The sequence below is a fragment of the Hypanus sabinus genome, chromosome 15 (genome assembly GCF_030144855.1).
Source record: "Hypanus sabinus isolate sHypSab1 chromosome 15, sHypSab1.hap1, whole genome shotgun sequence".
Taxonomy (NCBI): Eukaryota; Metazoa; Chordata; class Chondrichthyes; order Myliobatiformes; family Dasyatidae; genus Hypanus; species Hypanus sabinus.
The window spans coordinates 39,411,766-39,425,858 of NC_082720.1; the positions used below are offsets into that span (position 1 = coordinate 39,411,766).

Here is a 14,093-nt window from a genome sequence, read left to right on the forward strand (position 1 = left end):
TGAGCACTGAGCTGATTTGAAGAGCTTGAGAGTGACTTCGGGATGGGTGGCAAAATCTGAGCCCGGAGCAAGTTGCTGGGTGACGTGGTCTAGGCTTGATCCTTTTGCAGTGGCTGGGTCCTGGTGTGAGGTATGATCTGCTGTTTAAACAATTTAAACACTGGATCAGATTGGAGACGAGAGCCAATTTCGCTCATTCTCTGCAATATTCACTGCTCTCTCCAGGGCACCAGAACCTTTCGGATATTTGATCAATTTAAACATCTGCCCAGATAGGCTGAAATGATAGGGTGTCTGGATTGAGACAAGAGCTAATTTTGCTCGCTCTCCGCGATGGTCACTCCTCTCTCCATGACGCTAAGGCTATGAAAACTGCCCCGGCTGCTGTGCTCCATGCCCACTAATATGATGAACTGGTACTAAGGCTTTGGGCCTACTCCGGGCTATTCTGGGGTTTGGATCAGAGGGCTTAATTTGATTCAGAATGTTGTTCATTTCAATTGTTTGCATGATTTGTGTTTTTTTTCTCCTTTCTCTTGGGTGTGGGTCTTTTTTATTTTCATTGATTGGGTTTTTTGGGTTTTTGCTTTGTGGCTACCTGTGAGAAAATAAATCTCAACGTTGTATAATTTATACATTCTTTGATAATAAATGTACATGTCTGGAGATTCAGTCTCTCAGGAGACACTGGCAACCTCAATAGATTATTTCACTTATATTGCAGCCTAATGCAACCTTGGAGAAGGAAAACTCTGATTTTAACTTCCGCTGCCTTGTGGCCATACCCACCCATAGGACATGCTTTGGGAGTAAACCCCAAGGAAGAAATCTGGAACTAGGGTCCCTAAGGCAGTTTGATGTTGTTTACAACTTCACTCTGGCAACCTCTGCAATGACACTGGTGCCAAGCTTTATGGGTGCTTGCCCTTCCCTTGGACTGCATTGGTGACGTAGAGAGGGGGAACCCGCTGCATGGGCAACAGCCGGTTCTTCAAATCTTCCCGCCAAGGCTTGTGCCCTGGAGAGGACATAGTCCACCAGAGGTGCAAACCCATGGTCCCCTGGGATCGACAGCTGCTTGCTACCTACTACTACTACTAATGCAACCTTCTGCCTTCTGCATTTGGTGGATGCTCTTTGTTGTCGCTCATTAAAGCAACTGCAGGGCTCAAATCATATACTTCAGCATTATTAAGTATTTCTGCTTGAGAGAAATATAGCTTTCTACAGGAAGCTGTACATATCTGTGTAAGGTATTTAATGGATGCCACACCTTCAAAAGCTGAGCTGGCTGGATTCTTGCAGATACGTAAGGTAATCAGGACACCAAGAGGCCAGCCTCGATGTTTATAACTCACAACTACTTAGAGACAGCCTGTGAAATTATCTGTGACTACTGTTTACTTTGCATTAACTGGAGATTCTAAGCCCAGTTGTAGCATTCTCAAAGGTGTGGCAAAATTTACTTCATACCAATGAATTAATGCAGAGAACCATCTTGAATCATCACCAACTTGCAATTCATTAAAGATCCTTCTGAACAGCTCAAATAACGGTGTGTGGTTTTGGGAGTTTGAGGTTGAATATATTTATTTTTTCCTGTTGCCAAGCACTTCGTCGTTACTTTCATACGAATAATGCATGTGTGACCCAGTTTATTGTGTGAGCTAAAATGTTTCAATTCACAATGAAAAATTAGAGGCAAATCTCCACCTGTTGCAAAACCTGTTGAATACAGATATTAGCAAAATGATATGTAGCTGGTTTTGATAACTTTAATATTCTTTTGTTTCATTCTTTTTCATAGGCTGATGATCCTGATGATGGCATCTTCGGTGAAATTACGTATAGCCTGTTACCAGCAAGCATGTATGTGCTCATTTTTCAGCTTCTTCTTACCATGATTCAGAATGAACAAGTTTTGCAATTGACCTCAATGATTTAGCTAGAAATTAGACAATTAGTATTCATGACACAGCTCGGAGGCAGGCGAGTCATTGGTGCTGTGCTTCCTTGTAAAAATTGAAGAGCTGCTTTTAACTGTTTAAAAAGTAAGCTAGAGTGGGTTGACAGGTTCACTGACAAAACATTTGCTCAATGGCCATAGTTAAAATTGACCATTAAGTAGTTTTATTATTATAAATACACTGTCGGTCAATCAATATCCATCAGAAGGTAAATAAACCGTGCTTAATGATAAGAGATAAGAGAACACTATTGGTATACTTGATCTTGATCTATTCAACATTATATGGAATGGAAGATGTAAATTTGAGAACGAAGACAAAATACTTGTGTTGATATTAAGGGCTCAAACTCCTAATTTGTAATTGTAAGAATATGCTGAACTTCCATTAAGCACTTGTTTACCTACAATGCTTCCAGGACTGATTTCTGTATTTTTGGAAGCATGTAAAGGTTCTACAAGAGTGCAAAAAACATTGATTAGAATATTTATAGGAATGGAGTAATTTTGTTAGAAGGACAGGGCGGGCACTTACGGCTCCTCTCCTTGAAGCAGAAAATGTCCAGACAGCAATACACAGAGGTATACAAAACCTTTATGGGTTCAAATAAGGTAAATAGGAATAATCATTTCTCATTCACAAAATGGTCAAAGATCAAAAGACATGGACTTAGAGTGATTGGCAAAAGATTTAGGGTTGATGTGAGGACAAATATTCTCATTTTTAGGGTAGTTCTGGTCTCTAATCTACTGTTGGAAAATATAGTGTGTGAAGACTTAATTGTGACTTTCTAAACTGAATTTGTAAATATTTGAAAGTAAAAGCACTGCATTTGTTTTGCCTGTTAGTTTTTCTTAGAGCAAATTATTAGTAATACTTTCCCACCTAATTTTTTGCTCTTAATTATCAATTGTCCTAAATTCCAGATAGAGCCAGTTCCATTGGGGCAATTCTTTCTTAATTCAGTTTTAATCCATCACCCCATGGAAGTTGAACCTCTACATCATGCACCAGTCCTGCAGCCACACCAGCCCTTCTGTAGTGCAGATATTGAAGTGGGTATCTGCCCAATATATATACTACTCCTTTCATTTAAGTGGGGATATGACGGGTGCAGAGCAGAAGGTGGGAGCCTGGACACTCCACTCCAAACTTGTAGAGTTTTAGAACTTTGGGAATTCAAAGCAGAAGTATTAGAAATATTGCTGGAGGGCATTTTGAATAACTTTTATAGTGTTTGCAAAATTAATGCAAGTGAAATTCTGATTGCTGAAATATAGCTTGTTTCTTTTTGTTAAGAGACGAATTTAAAGTCAATAGCACAACAGGTGTCATCACAGTTGGGAATAGCACAGCAATTGATAGAGAGAGACGTCCTATTTATTATATTACCCTTCAAGCAAACGACGGTGGGAACTTTACAGGTACTACTTTGGTTGAGATTGCTCTGGAAGATATAAATGATTTCCCTCCGGAAATGACAAGAGATTCTTACAGCGCATTCATCACAGAAGACAAAGTAAATGAATTAAACATTAAAATTGAGGTAGGTCAAGCTCTATTTTTTTTTATTCTTGCTGTTCATATTGTGTAGGGTTAGTATTGGAGAATAGTATAATTTTCATTTTGAAAATCCGTCACCAAACATCAAAAAGCCAGACACCTCTCTGATCGCCAAATTAAATGGAACAACTCCTTTTAATATTAATGTCAAAAAACAAAACTCTAGAGATTCTATAAATCTGAAAAGAATTGCTGGAAATGCTCTGCTTCTCAGGTCCTACACTATGTAGATTCCTGTAGGTATTATTAACTAATTCTGCTGATAATTAATGTCCATTAATAGATTTTACATAGTATTTGATCTAACCATATTCATTGTACAGTTGCAACTTGGTTCTGACAATTGTAAAAAAAAATCTGACACAATTTCATATTGCTACCTGAAAAGCAAGGATCATGTTCTAGTCATTTTTTTTTTGGAGTTGACACAGTCTATGTGTTCAATCATTCTATTTTGTTACGGCCAAAACACAAACACTAACAGAATGCTATCTGGTAAGGGGGAGAGCAAGAACATTAAAAGGTGATAAAATGATTACCGACTCAGTCTCACATTCTGTGGTCGAAGAATTAATCGTTAAGGAGAAGATAATTTGAATGGCAAATACAGAGACTGATTTCTTTTAATTTTGTTTTCAGGCTTTTGACAACGATGAAGAGGGTACCAATAACAGCAGAGTTCAATATGCTATAGTTGGTGGTGACTACCAAAATAATTTTACCATTGATCCCTTCACGGGTGTTCTTCATTCAGTTGGAGCTATTGATCGAGAAGGCATATCACCCTCTCTTGATGGAAAAATCACCCTAATTGTGGAAGCTCGTGATTTAGGTGTTCCTCCCCTTTCAACAAATGTCAGTGTTGTTATCAATATAGAGGTAAGGTTTCAAAGTTACAATTTAATATCAGAGAAACGTATACAATATACATCCTGAAATGCTTTTTTCTTCACAACCATCCACGAAAACAGAGGAGTGTCCCAAAGAATGAACAACAGTCAAATGTTAGAATCTCAAAGCTCCCCCCAGCTCCCCGCTCCCGCACATAAGAGGCAGCAAGCAACTATCCCCCTCCCCCCACCAGCAAAAACAAAGCGTGTTGGCATCTGCCACCAAACACTCAAGTGTGAGCAAAGCAACAGTAAGGATGCAGACTCGTAGTTAACCCAAAGACTTCATTGTTCACCCAGCATTTGACATACCACGGGCTCTCTCTTTCCCTAATAAGGAAGAAAGAGGTGTCTCTGTTTTCAGTTTAGGCATAGAACTTAGTGTTTTTCCACAATATGGCCATGTTAGAAATAAGAACAAAAGCAGTCCAGTATCTGCAATACTTCAATAGAATCCTGAATCAATTTTTAAAAAATGCTCACTCCTTCAACGTTTTCATTGGAACGTTAAAAACACCTGTAGGTCCTTGAAAAATTTCATTTTGTTAACTGTCATTTGACGTCTTTGTGTTGCTAGAAAATTCTTGAGTATGTATTGGTCAGTGAGGGTAAATGTTTACCTGCAAGTTTTTAAGATGAGCCAATACTTAATTATTATGGATCCATCATTTGGGAGCCTCACCACTCAGGGCATGCCTCCTTCTCATTACTACCATCACAGAGGAGGGGCGGAAGACTGAAGGGCCACATTCAATGTTTAGGAGCAACTTCTTCCTCTCTGACATCAGGTTTGTGAACTGTCCATGAACCCGTGAACACTACCTTGCTATTTCTATTTTTCATTGTATTTTTATGTAATGTACTGTACTCTTAAACAAAAATAACACATTTCATTACAAAGTTCTGGATTACATTTGTTCAGGGATAAATTGGCAGAGGTGAACATGAAATCAAATCCTTAGGAAGGAGTGACTTAGGAGCAGAAGATGTAGCTTCTTTATGGGAAGAGTTAAGAATTACAAGGGTAAAAATACCCCAATAGGAATGATATATATTGGCCTCCAAACAGTAGCCAGTATGTGGGGTACAATTTATAATGGGAGATAGAAAAGGCACATAAAAAGGACAATGTTACAATAGTCATGGGGAATTCAATATGCAGGTAGATTGGAAAACTAAGTCAATGCTGGAGCCCAAGGGAGGTAATTTGTAGAATGCCTATGAAGTGGCTTTTTGAAGCAGCTTGTGGTTGAGCCCACGAGGGAAAAGGAAATTCTGGATTGGGTGTTGTATAATGAACCAGATGTGATAAGGGAACCCTCCCCCCCCACAGGCAATAGTGATCATAATATGATAGAATTCAACCTGAAGTATGAAAGAGAGAAGCTAAAGTTGGGTATTTTGATATTACAGTTGGGTAAAGGGAACTACAGAGGTATGAGAGAGGAGGTGGTCAATTGATTGACAGGGGATACTAGCAGGGATGACAGTAGAACAGCAATGGTTGAAGTTTCTTGGAGTAATTCAGAAGATGTAGGATTAGTTCATCCCACAAAGAAGCATTCTAAAAGACAGATAAGGCAGCCGTGGCTGACAAGGAAAGTCAAAAACAGCATAATAGCAAGAGAGGGCACCCAGTATAGCAAAAATTAGTGGGAAGCTAGAGGAGTTGGAAGCTTTTAAAAACCAACAGAAGGCAATAATCATAGGAATCTACAACACATTACAGCACATAACAGCCCTTCAGCGCAAAATGTTGTGCCGACCACATAAACTGCTCTAGAAACTGCCTAGAATTACCCTACTACATAGCCCTCTATTTTTCTAAGAATTATGAAAGTAATAAGGGGAGAGTAGATGACATATATACATATACTACTCTTGCCAATATACATATTGGCAAGAGTAGTATATGTATATATGTCATCTACTCTCCCCTTATTACTTTCATAATATACATTGGCAAGCTAGCCAATAATATAAAAATAGGGTACCAAAAGTTTTTTTCAGATATATAAGGAGTAAAAGAGAGGCAAGAGTGATACAAAGTTAGGTGGAGGGGTAGGTAGCATTGAGGAAACAGGGCGTCTGCAGAAGGACTTGTACAGACTAGGAGGATGGTTTAAAGGTGGCAGATGGAATAGTGTGTAGGGAAATGTTTGATCATTGCTCTTTTGTAGAAGGAATAAAGGTGTAGACTAAATTCTAAATAGAGAGCCAATTCAGCAATCAGAAGTGCAAATGGACTTGGGAGTCTTAGTGCAGGATTCCCTAAAGGTTGACTTACAAGTTGAACTGATGGTGAGGAAGTCAAATTCATTTTAGAGGACTATAATATCAAAGCAAGGAAGTAATGCTGAGAATTTATAAGACATTGTTCAGATCACATTTGGAGCATTGTGAGCAACTTTGGCCTCCATATCAAAGAAAGCATGTGCTAGTGTTAGAGAAGGTGAGAACAATTCTGGCCCCTTATTTTCAAAAGGTTGTGCTAGCATTAGAGAAGGCCCAGAGGAGTGTATGATGGCGTGAAACTGTACTCACTAGAATTTAGAAGTATGAGGGCCTAGGTAGAATGGATATGAAGAGAATGTTTCAAATAGAGGGAGAGTCTAAGACCAGAGGGCACAGCCTCAGAATAGAAAGACATTTCTTTGGAACTGAGATCAAGAGTAATTTTTTTAGCCAGAGGGTGGTGAATCTGTGGAATTCTTTGCCACAGATGGCTGTGGAGGCTAAGTTATTTGGTATACTTAAAGAGGAGACTGATAGGTTATTAATTAGTAAGTATGTTGAAGATTATGGGGATGGGGAAAATAAATCACTCATGATCAATTGATGGAACTGACTCAATGGGCCAAATGAGCTAATTCTGCCCCTAAGTCTTATGGTTTTGTGATCTTATACTCGGTGTCAGATGGTACCCTGCAACCACTACTTTTCAAACTGTCCAAGAAGGTCATCAGGTCCTGGTAATTAACCCACTTTTTGACCCATTAGTTTCTCTAATATCTTATCTCTCAATGTGTTCTTTCCTCCAACTCAAATCTAGCCTATCAATTATCTTTGGGGCGTATGCAATGTCCTCCACTGTGAAGGCTGAGGCAAAGTATTTGTTTAAACTATCTGAAATTATCTGCTGCATCCTTAATTCCTGTTATTAATTCTCTAAGGTTCATTTGCTAAGGATTCTGCATCTATCTTGGCTGCTCCATTTCTTTTAACATATGCACCGAAGCTGATTGATGTGATATAAATTGCCAGTTTACTGTCATAATCCATTTTCCTCCTCATTAGATTTTCAGTCATCTGCTCCTGGCTCCTGAAAACTATCAGTCTTTTTGTTTAACATCAGCTGTTGACGCTTCATAAGCTTTAGTTTATGATTTAATATTATCCTTGACCTCCTTTCATAACCAGAGTGCAGTCCACCAGTGTTGTTACACCTTGCAGTGCCAGCATAGCAAGCCAATCATTCTCTGCAGAGCAACCCAGAGCACAATCCAGAGCACACCAAGAAACAAAACAAGCCCATCCACGCACCCATGCTCATAGGCAGTCCTCTAACCCCAGAACAGACTGGCCTCTTTAGTCTTTGGCTTCCAGTAGACTCGTGGAATCATAGACAATGGACTTCAACTTCCTCAACGGATTCACAGAGATTTGCACACTCCATACTTTGCTCCTCAAATTCTGGACTTCTGATCGAAGTTTCTGTTACAACCTTTGAACACGGAGCAGAGGCTTAGATTCTGGCTTGTCATCTAACACCCCACATTCCTGTCCGTAAACCCTAACCTGATTCCTAACTGCCATCTCTGTTCCAAAAACTATCCTTACAAACCTGAAAACACCTTTAAAAAAACAATTAAGTCTGAGTCATGACCTCAATGGTTCCAATTTCTTCCAATACTGGAACCAATTTCTTCCATACTAGATTTCAAGCCATGCATTAACTTCTCTATTATTTTCTCACTCCCATTTTGTAACATGTAATCATTGACTGCCCTTATGGTTCTACTTTTCCATCTTGCCTCCCGTTGTCTATAATCCCTTGCCAAATTCTTCCTTGGCCTACCTATTTTGCTGCTGCCTATATGTGTTTTTCCCTCCAAGTTTCTCTCCAACCTAGAAGAGATGTCATCAACCCTCTCTCAAATCAGGCAACGTAGATTCTGTAACTCTATTTTTGTTCCAATAATCAAAAGAACAGTTAGTTTCTATACCCACAACTATGATATCCCCTAAGGCTATCACATTTCTCTTTATCTCTGGCACTTGATTAGCTTCCTGTGCCGTGATACCTTAGCCGGGTTACGCATCCTCCCTGCAATCCCCAGCCTCATCCAAACAGGAGGAAGAGCCTCATATCTGTTGGACATGGATAGTGGCTGACACATTGATGCTTCATAATGAGGATTCTATTATAGGTTGTCCATGTCTCCAAAGCACATGGGAGGACAGAGCTCAAAGTAGCCTGGTTGTCTGTGAGAGTTGGTTTGGTTTTCAGCTCTTTGTTTTCCGACACTTTTTTTCTCAGGAGACTGAAGATTTTATTAGCAGATTGGACACCATAGTAGATTCCCTGAGAGGTGACATCTGAGGTATGGAAAGTGATACCCAACTGACTCGGGCTTTGTCATGGATTTTGACCATTGGGGTTAGTGTGATGTGGCAGGAGGTTAGCGAAGGGCCTTTTAACTTGCAGGCATTTAGTGTAAGGCCCATTCTCTCACAGGCTTTCTAAAAAGAATTGTAGATAGATTGGCCTTGGCCTCTGATTATGCACATATGTATATGTGACTGAGATTGGGTTAATCTTGGATCTATAGCAGTGATTGTAGGTTTAACAGTTTACTATTCATCCTGATAGATCAATCCAGCAGGAAATCTGTTGGAGGTGCAGTGCAATATTGTAGTAAGAATGATTGGGAAGAGAGTGATGTGATGAAATCTTTGCACAGTAAACTGGCAGGGATATTATCTGCTCTGAATGTCAGATTGTTGTTCATCCATCAGATAACCTTTCCACTCTCCTTGAGGGCTGGGGTGTAACTTAGAGGATGTAACAGAGAGCAGGACGGAGTCAATGATGTGTATCAAACATGGCGTCTCACTTGAGGAAATCTTTAAAATGTTCTTTCTATTAGATATTAATTTCCTCTCTGATCTTGACAAACTCTACTCTTCCTTTGCTATTCAGTCCCTTGCATGCTTGGACAATAGGTAATAAATATTGGAATGCAAAGGTCCATGTAATCCCTTGTAAATCTTTATAAAGTCAGTCCACACACCCACTGGTCAGCCAAACAACACATGATACTGAAGAAGAATTTATAAACAAGATTTTTTAAGGAAATGAGAGTGGAGTCTGAGCTTGTCACAGCTCATTAGATTTTGAGTTGCTAACAGGAAATGGAGTTAGTTAATGTCATAAATGTTCAGCTGAAGTTTAGATGCCTTGCTGGGAATTGCAATTGCTTGGTTGATGTCTATAGTTTTTAAAAAAAGATTGTACTTCAAAAGGAGTCAGGGAAGTTATTTAGATGTAGTATATATATGTGAAAACCAAGCTTTAACAAAGCAATTGCAACATATTTCTAAAAACATGGCACCAATTCTAGCAAGATGATGAAGACTGGAAAAACCAAAGTCCCATTTTTTTTAAGATATGTATTCTTAGAACAAGATGTGGTAAATCAAAATATTTGTAAGCAATTGATAAAATAGAAGTCCATGAAAACATCATCTGATCTGATGAATTAAAATGGTATTTTGCATGATTACTGCACTTTTCATTGTGAAATCAGAATACCCTAAGTCAGAGATATCACTATATTTAATAAGATAAAAGGCAGCCATTTTCCCTGAACAGCTTGTGATTTCATTTTGAAAGAACATAGGACATAGTAAAGGCCATTCAGTCCAGAATGTTATGCCAACATTTTAGCCTACTCCAAGAGCAATCTAACCCTTAACCCAGATAGCCCTCCACTTTTCTTTCATCCATGTGCCTATATAAGTGACTGTTAAACACCCCTAATGTATCTGCCTCTACTACTGTTCTGGCAGCATATTCCACACACCTACCACTCTCTGTGTAAAAACCTACCCTAACATCCCCCAATATTTTCCTCTAATCACTTTAAAATTATGCCCCCTTAGATTAGGCATGTCCATAATCAGAAAAAGTCATTGAATATCCACTCTATCTGTGCCTCTTATCATCTTAAACAATTCTATCTAGTTCCTTCTCATCCCCCTTTCCTCCAAAGAGAAAAGCCCCAGCTCTCTCAACTTTTCCTTGTAAACCTTGTTCTCTAGTCTAGGCAGCATCTTTGTAAATTTCCTTGGCATCCTTTATAAAGCATCTGCATCCATTCAATAATGAGCCAACCAGAACTAAACACAATATTCTGAGTGTGCTCTAACCAGAGTTCTATAGAGCTACAACATTACTTCATGGCTCTTAAACTCAACCTGCCAATTATTGAAGGCCAACACATCATCTGTTTTCTTAACCACTTTGTCAACTTGTGTCGCAACTTCGTGGGATCTATAGATCTGTCTGTTCCCCTACACTACTAAGGATCCTTCCATTAATGTTGTACTTTGCCTCCAAGTTTGATGTTCCTAAATATTTCACTTCACAGTTTTCCGGATTGAACTTCATTTGCTGCTTCTCAGCCCAGCTCTGCACTTTATTCATCTTATAATGAACCACTGTAGCCTACAACAAGCTCTGCACTACCCAAAAACTCCACTAACTTCTGTGCCATTTGCATCCTTCCACTTCCTCATCCAAGACAATTATAATAATCACAAAGAGCAGGGGTCCCACAATAGACCCCTGCTTATTGCCACTGGTCACTGATCTTTAGACAGAATAGACTCCTTCTACTACCATCCTCTGCCTGCGGAGGACAAGCCAATTCTGAATGCATGCAGCCATATTTCCCTGGATCCCATGCCTCCTGATTTTCTGAATGTGTGTTCCATGGGGAACCTTGTTGAATGCCTTAGTAAAATCCATACAACACATTCAGTGCTCTACCTTCATCAATTTGTTTTGTCACTTCCCCTCATGAAGCCATGCTGACCAATCCTAATGAAATGATGCTTCTCCAAATGCTCGTAAATCATATCTCTAACAGTCCTCTCTAATAGATTAATCACCACTGACATAAGACATTAATCTATATTCATCTAAATGACTATTGCCCAGTGGTGCTTATGGTGATGAAGTGTTTTGAGAGGCTGGTGTTGAAACATATCAGCTCCTGTCTGAGTGGCAACTTGGATTCGCTCCAATTCACCTACTGAAGCAATAGGTCTACAGTAGCTGCTATCTCGTTGGCTCTTTACACAGCCATGGAATATCTAGACAGCAAAGGTGCATACATCAGGATGTTCTTTATTGATTACAGCTCAGCATTTAACACTATCATCCCCTCGAAGCTCATCAGTAAACGCCAAGACCAGGGCCTCAATACCCCCTTTGCAAGACTTCCTGGATTTCCTTTCTTGTAGAGCCCAGTCATTTCAGATTGGCAAAAAAAATCTCCTCCACAATCTTCATCAGCACAGGAGCACCACAGGGAAGTGTACTTAGCCCCCTGTCCTACTCAGGGCTTTGTACACTTACCTATGGCTGAGTACAGCTCCAACACCACATACCAGTTTGCTGATGACACCACTGTTGTGGACTGTATCAAAGGTGGTGATGAATCAGCATATAGGAGGGAGATTGAAAATTTGACTGAGCGGTTTAATAACAACAACCTCTCACTCAGTGTCAGTAAGACCAAGAGCCTGATAGTAGACTTCAGGAAAGGGAAACCAGAGGTCCATGAACCAGTATTGTCGGAGGATCAGAGATGGAGAGGGTCTGTAACTTTAAATTCCTGTGTGTCACTGTCTCAGAGCCATCATATAAATATAATTATGAATGAAACACAGCTGTGCCGCTACTTCCTCAGGAGTCTGTGGAGATTTGGCATGTCATCAAAAACCTTGGCAAACTTCCATAGATGTGTGGTGGAAAGGGTGCTGACTGGTTGCATTACAGCTTGGTAAACAGCAATGCCTTTGGGTGGAAAATCCTACAAAAGGTAGCAGATCTGGCCCAGTATATTACAGATCAAACCCTTCAACAATTGAGCACAACTATAAGAAATTTTGCCATAGAAAAGCAGCGTCCATTATCAAAGATCCTCACCATCCAGGCCATGCTCTTTTCTCGCTGCTGTAGAAGGTACAAGTGCCTCAGGACTTGCACCAGCAGTTTCAAGAACAGTTTCTGCCCCTCATCCATCAGACTCTTGAACACAAGGGGATAACTACATTCATTTAAGGACTCTTTTATCTTGTTACTTCATGCTCATTATTTATTGCTATTTATTTATTATCTGCACTTGCACAGTTTGTTTACAGTTTACAGTTCTTCCTTACAGTTACTGTTCTATAGATTTGCCAAGTATGCCTGCAGAAAGATAATATCAGGGTGGTATGTGGTGACATGTATGTACTCTGATAATATTTTACTTTGAACTTCCACAAGTATTCTTATTACCTTTTTTTAACAAGGGAATAAAATTTACAACCTCCGATCTTCTGATACTAGTCCTGTGGTCAGTGAGGTCTCAGAGTTCATTACCAAAGGCAGAGCAACCTGTTCTGCTTTCCATAGTAACCTGAGGTATGTCCCGGGGATTTACCTATCCTAATGTTTTTAAAATGTCCAAGGTTATCTTCGTTCTTAACATCACCATGTACCAGCATATCAGCCTGTTTTATGCTATCGTCACATTCATCAAGGTCTCTCTTACTGGTGAATATGGAAGCAAAGTATTCATTAAGGACTTCCCCTACCCGCTCCAATTCCAGGCACCAGTTTACTCTTTTACCCAAGATTTTCTTATCCTTACTCCAGTTATCCTCCTGTTCTTCAATTATTTGTAGAATGCCTTGAAGTTTTCCTTAAACCAACCTCCGAGGCTATCTTGTGCCTCCTTCTAGCTTTCTAAAGCTTGTTCAGCTTCTTCCTGGCTACCTCATAACTCTCCAGAGCCTTATCTAGTCCTTGCTTCCTAAACTGTAAAAGAGTTGTGCATTTAGTCCCATACCTTGGGTTTTCCACTCTAACAATACAAAATGGTTGCCTTCATGAGAGAATGCATCCTGAACATTCTAACAGAAGCTTCTTCCACCACCTTTTCAGGTGGTCTATTTCACATCTTTATAACCATCTGTGCAAAAAGAGAACTTCCCACTTTCCTTCTCACTCAGTTGTCAGTTATGTGGAAACTCAAGCTGTTGACCCTATTGTCAAAAGAAGCAATTTTCTCCAGTTTATTTTAACAAACATTAATAATTTAGAAATTGGCTGAAGATTCTTTTTTTGAAAGAGAATAAGTTACAGATTCTACATCTTTATGCAGTTAGATTCTTCAATTGCTAGTCACATCATGGTAAATCACCCTTTTTTTCCACTCCAAGTCTTTGCCATATTTCCTAAATTGTAGTACCTAGCACAACAAAACACAGCTGAGGCCCAATTTACTGGAAATACATAGCTTACTGTTCTTGCTTTAGTTATTAGTCCCCCTTTTTACTCAGCTGAAGAATCCTTAAGCACACTTACCCACTTTACAGTAGTGTCCTAGGATCACCA

The 14,093-nt window shown here is 39.5% G+C and overlaps 1 protein-coding gene across 1 annotated transcript in view; it reads left to right on the plus strand.

Moving 5' to 3' along the window:
- cdhr2 (cadherin related family member 2) overlaps positions 1 to 14,093 on the plus strand; it is a 125,824-nt gene that overhangs the window by 61,340 nt on the left and 50,391 nt on the right. Inside the window, exons 15-17 of the mRNA XM_059989905.1 lie at positions 1,808 to 1,869; positions 3,267 to 3,513; positions 4,170 to 4,409. Of these exons, the coding sequence (XP_059845888.1) occupies positions 1,808 to 1,869; positions 3,267 to 3,513; positions 4,170 to 4,409 (549 nt within the window). The remainder of the gene's footprint in view (positions 1 to 1,807; positions 1,870 to 3,266; positions 3,514 to 4,169; positions 4,410 to 14,093) is intronic.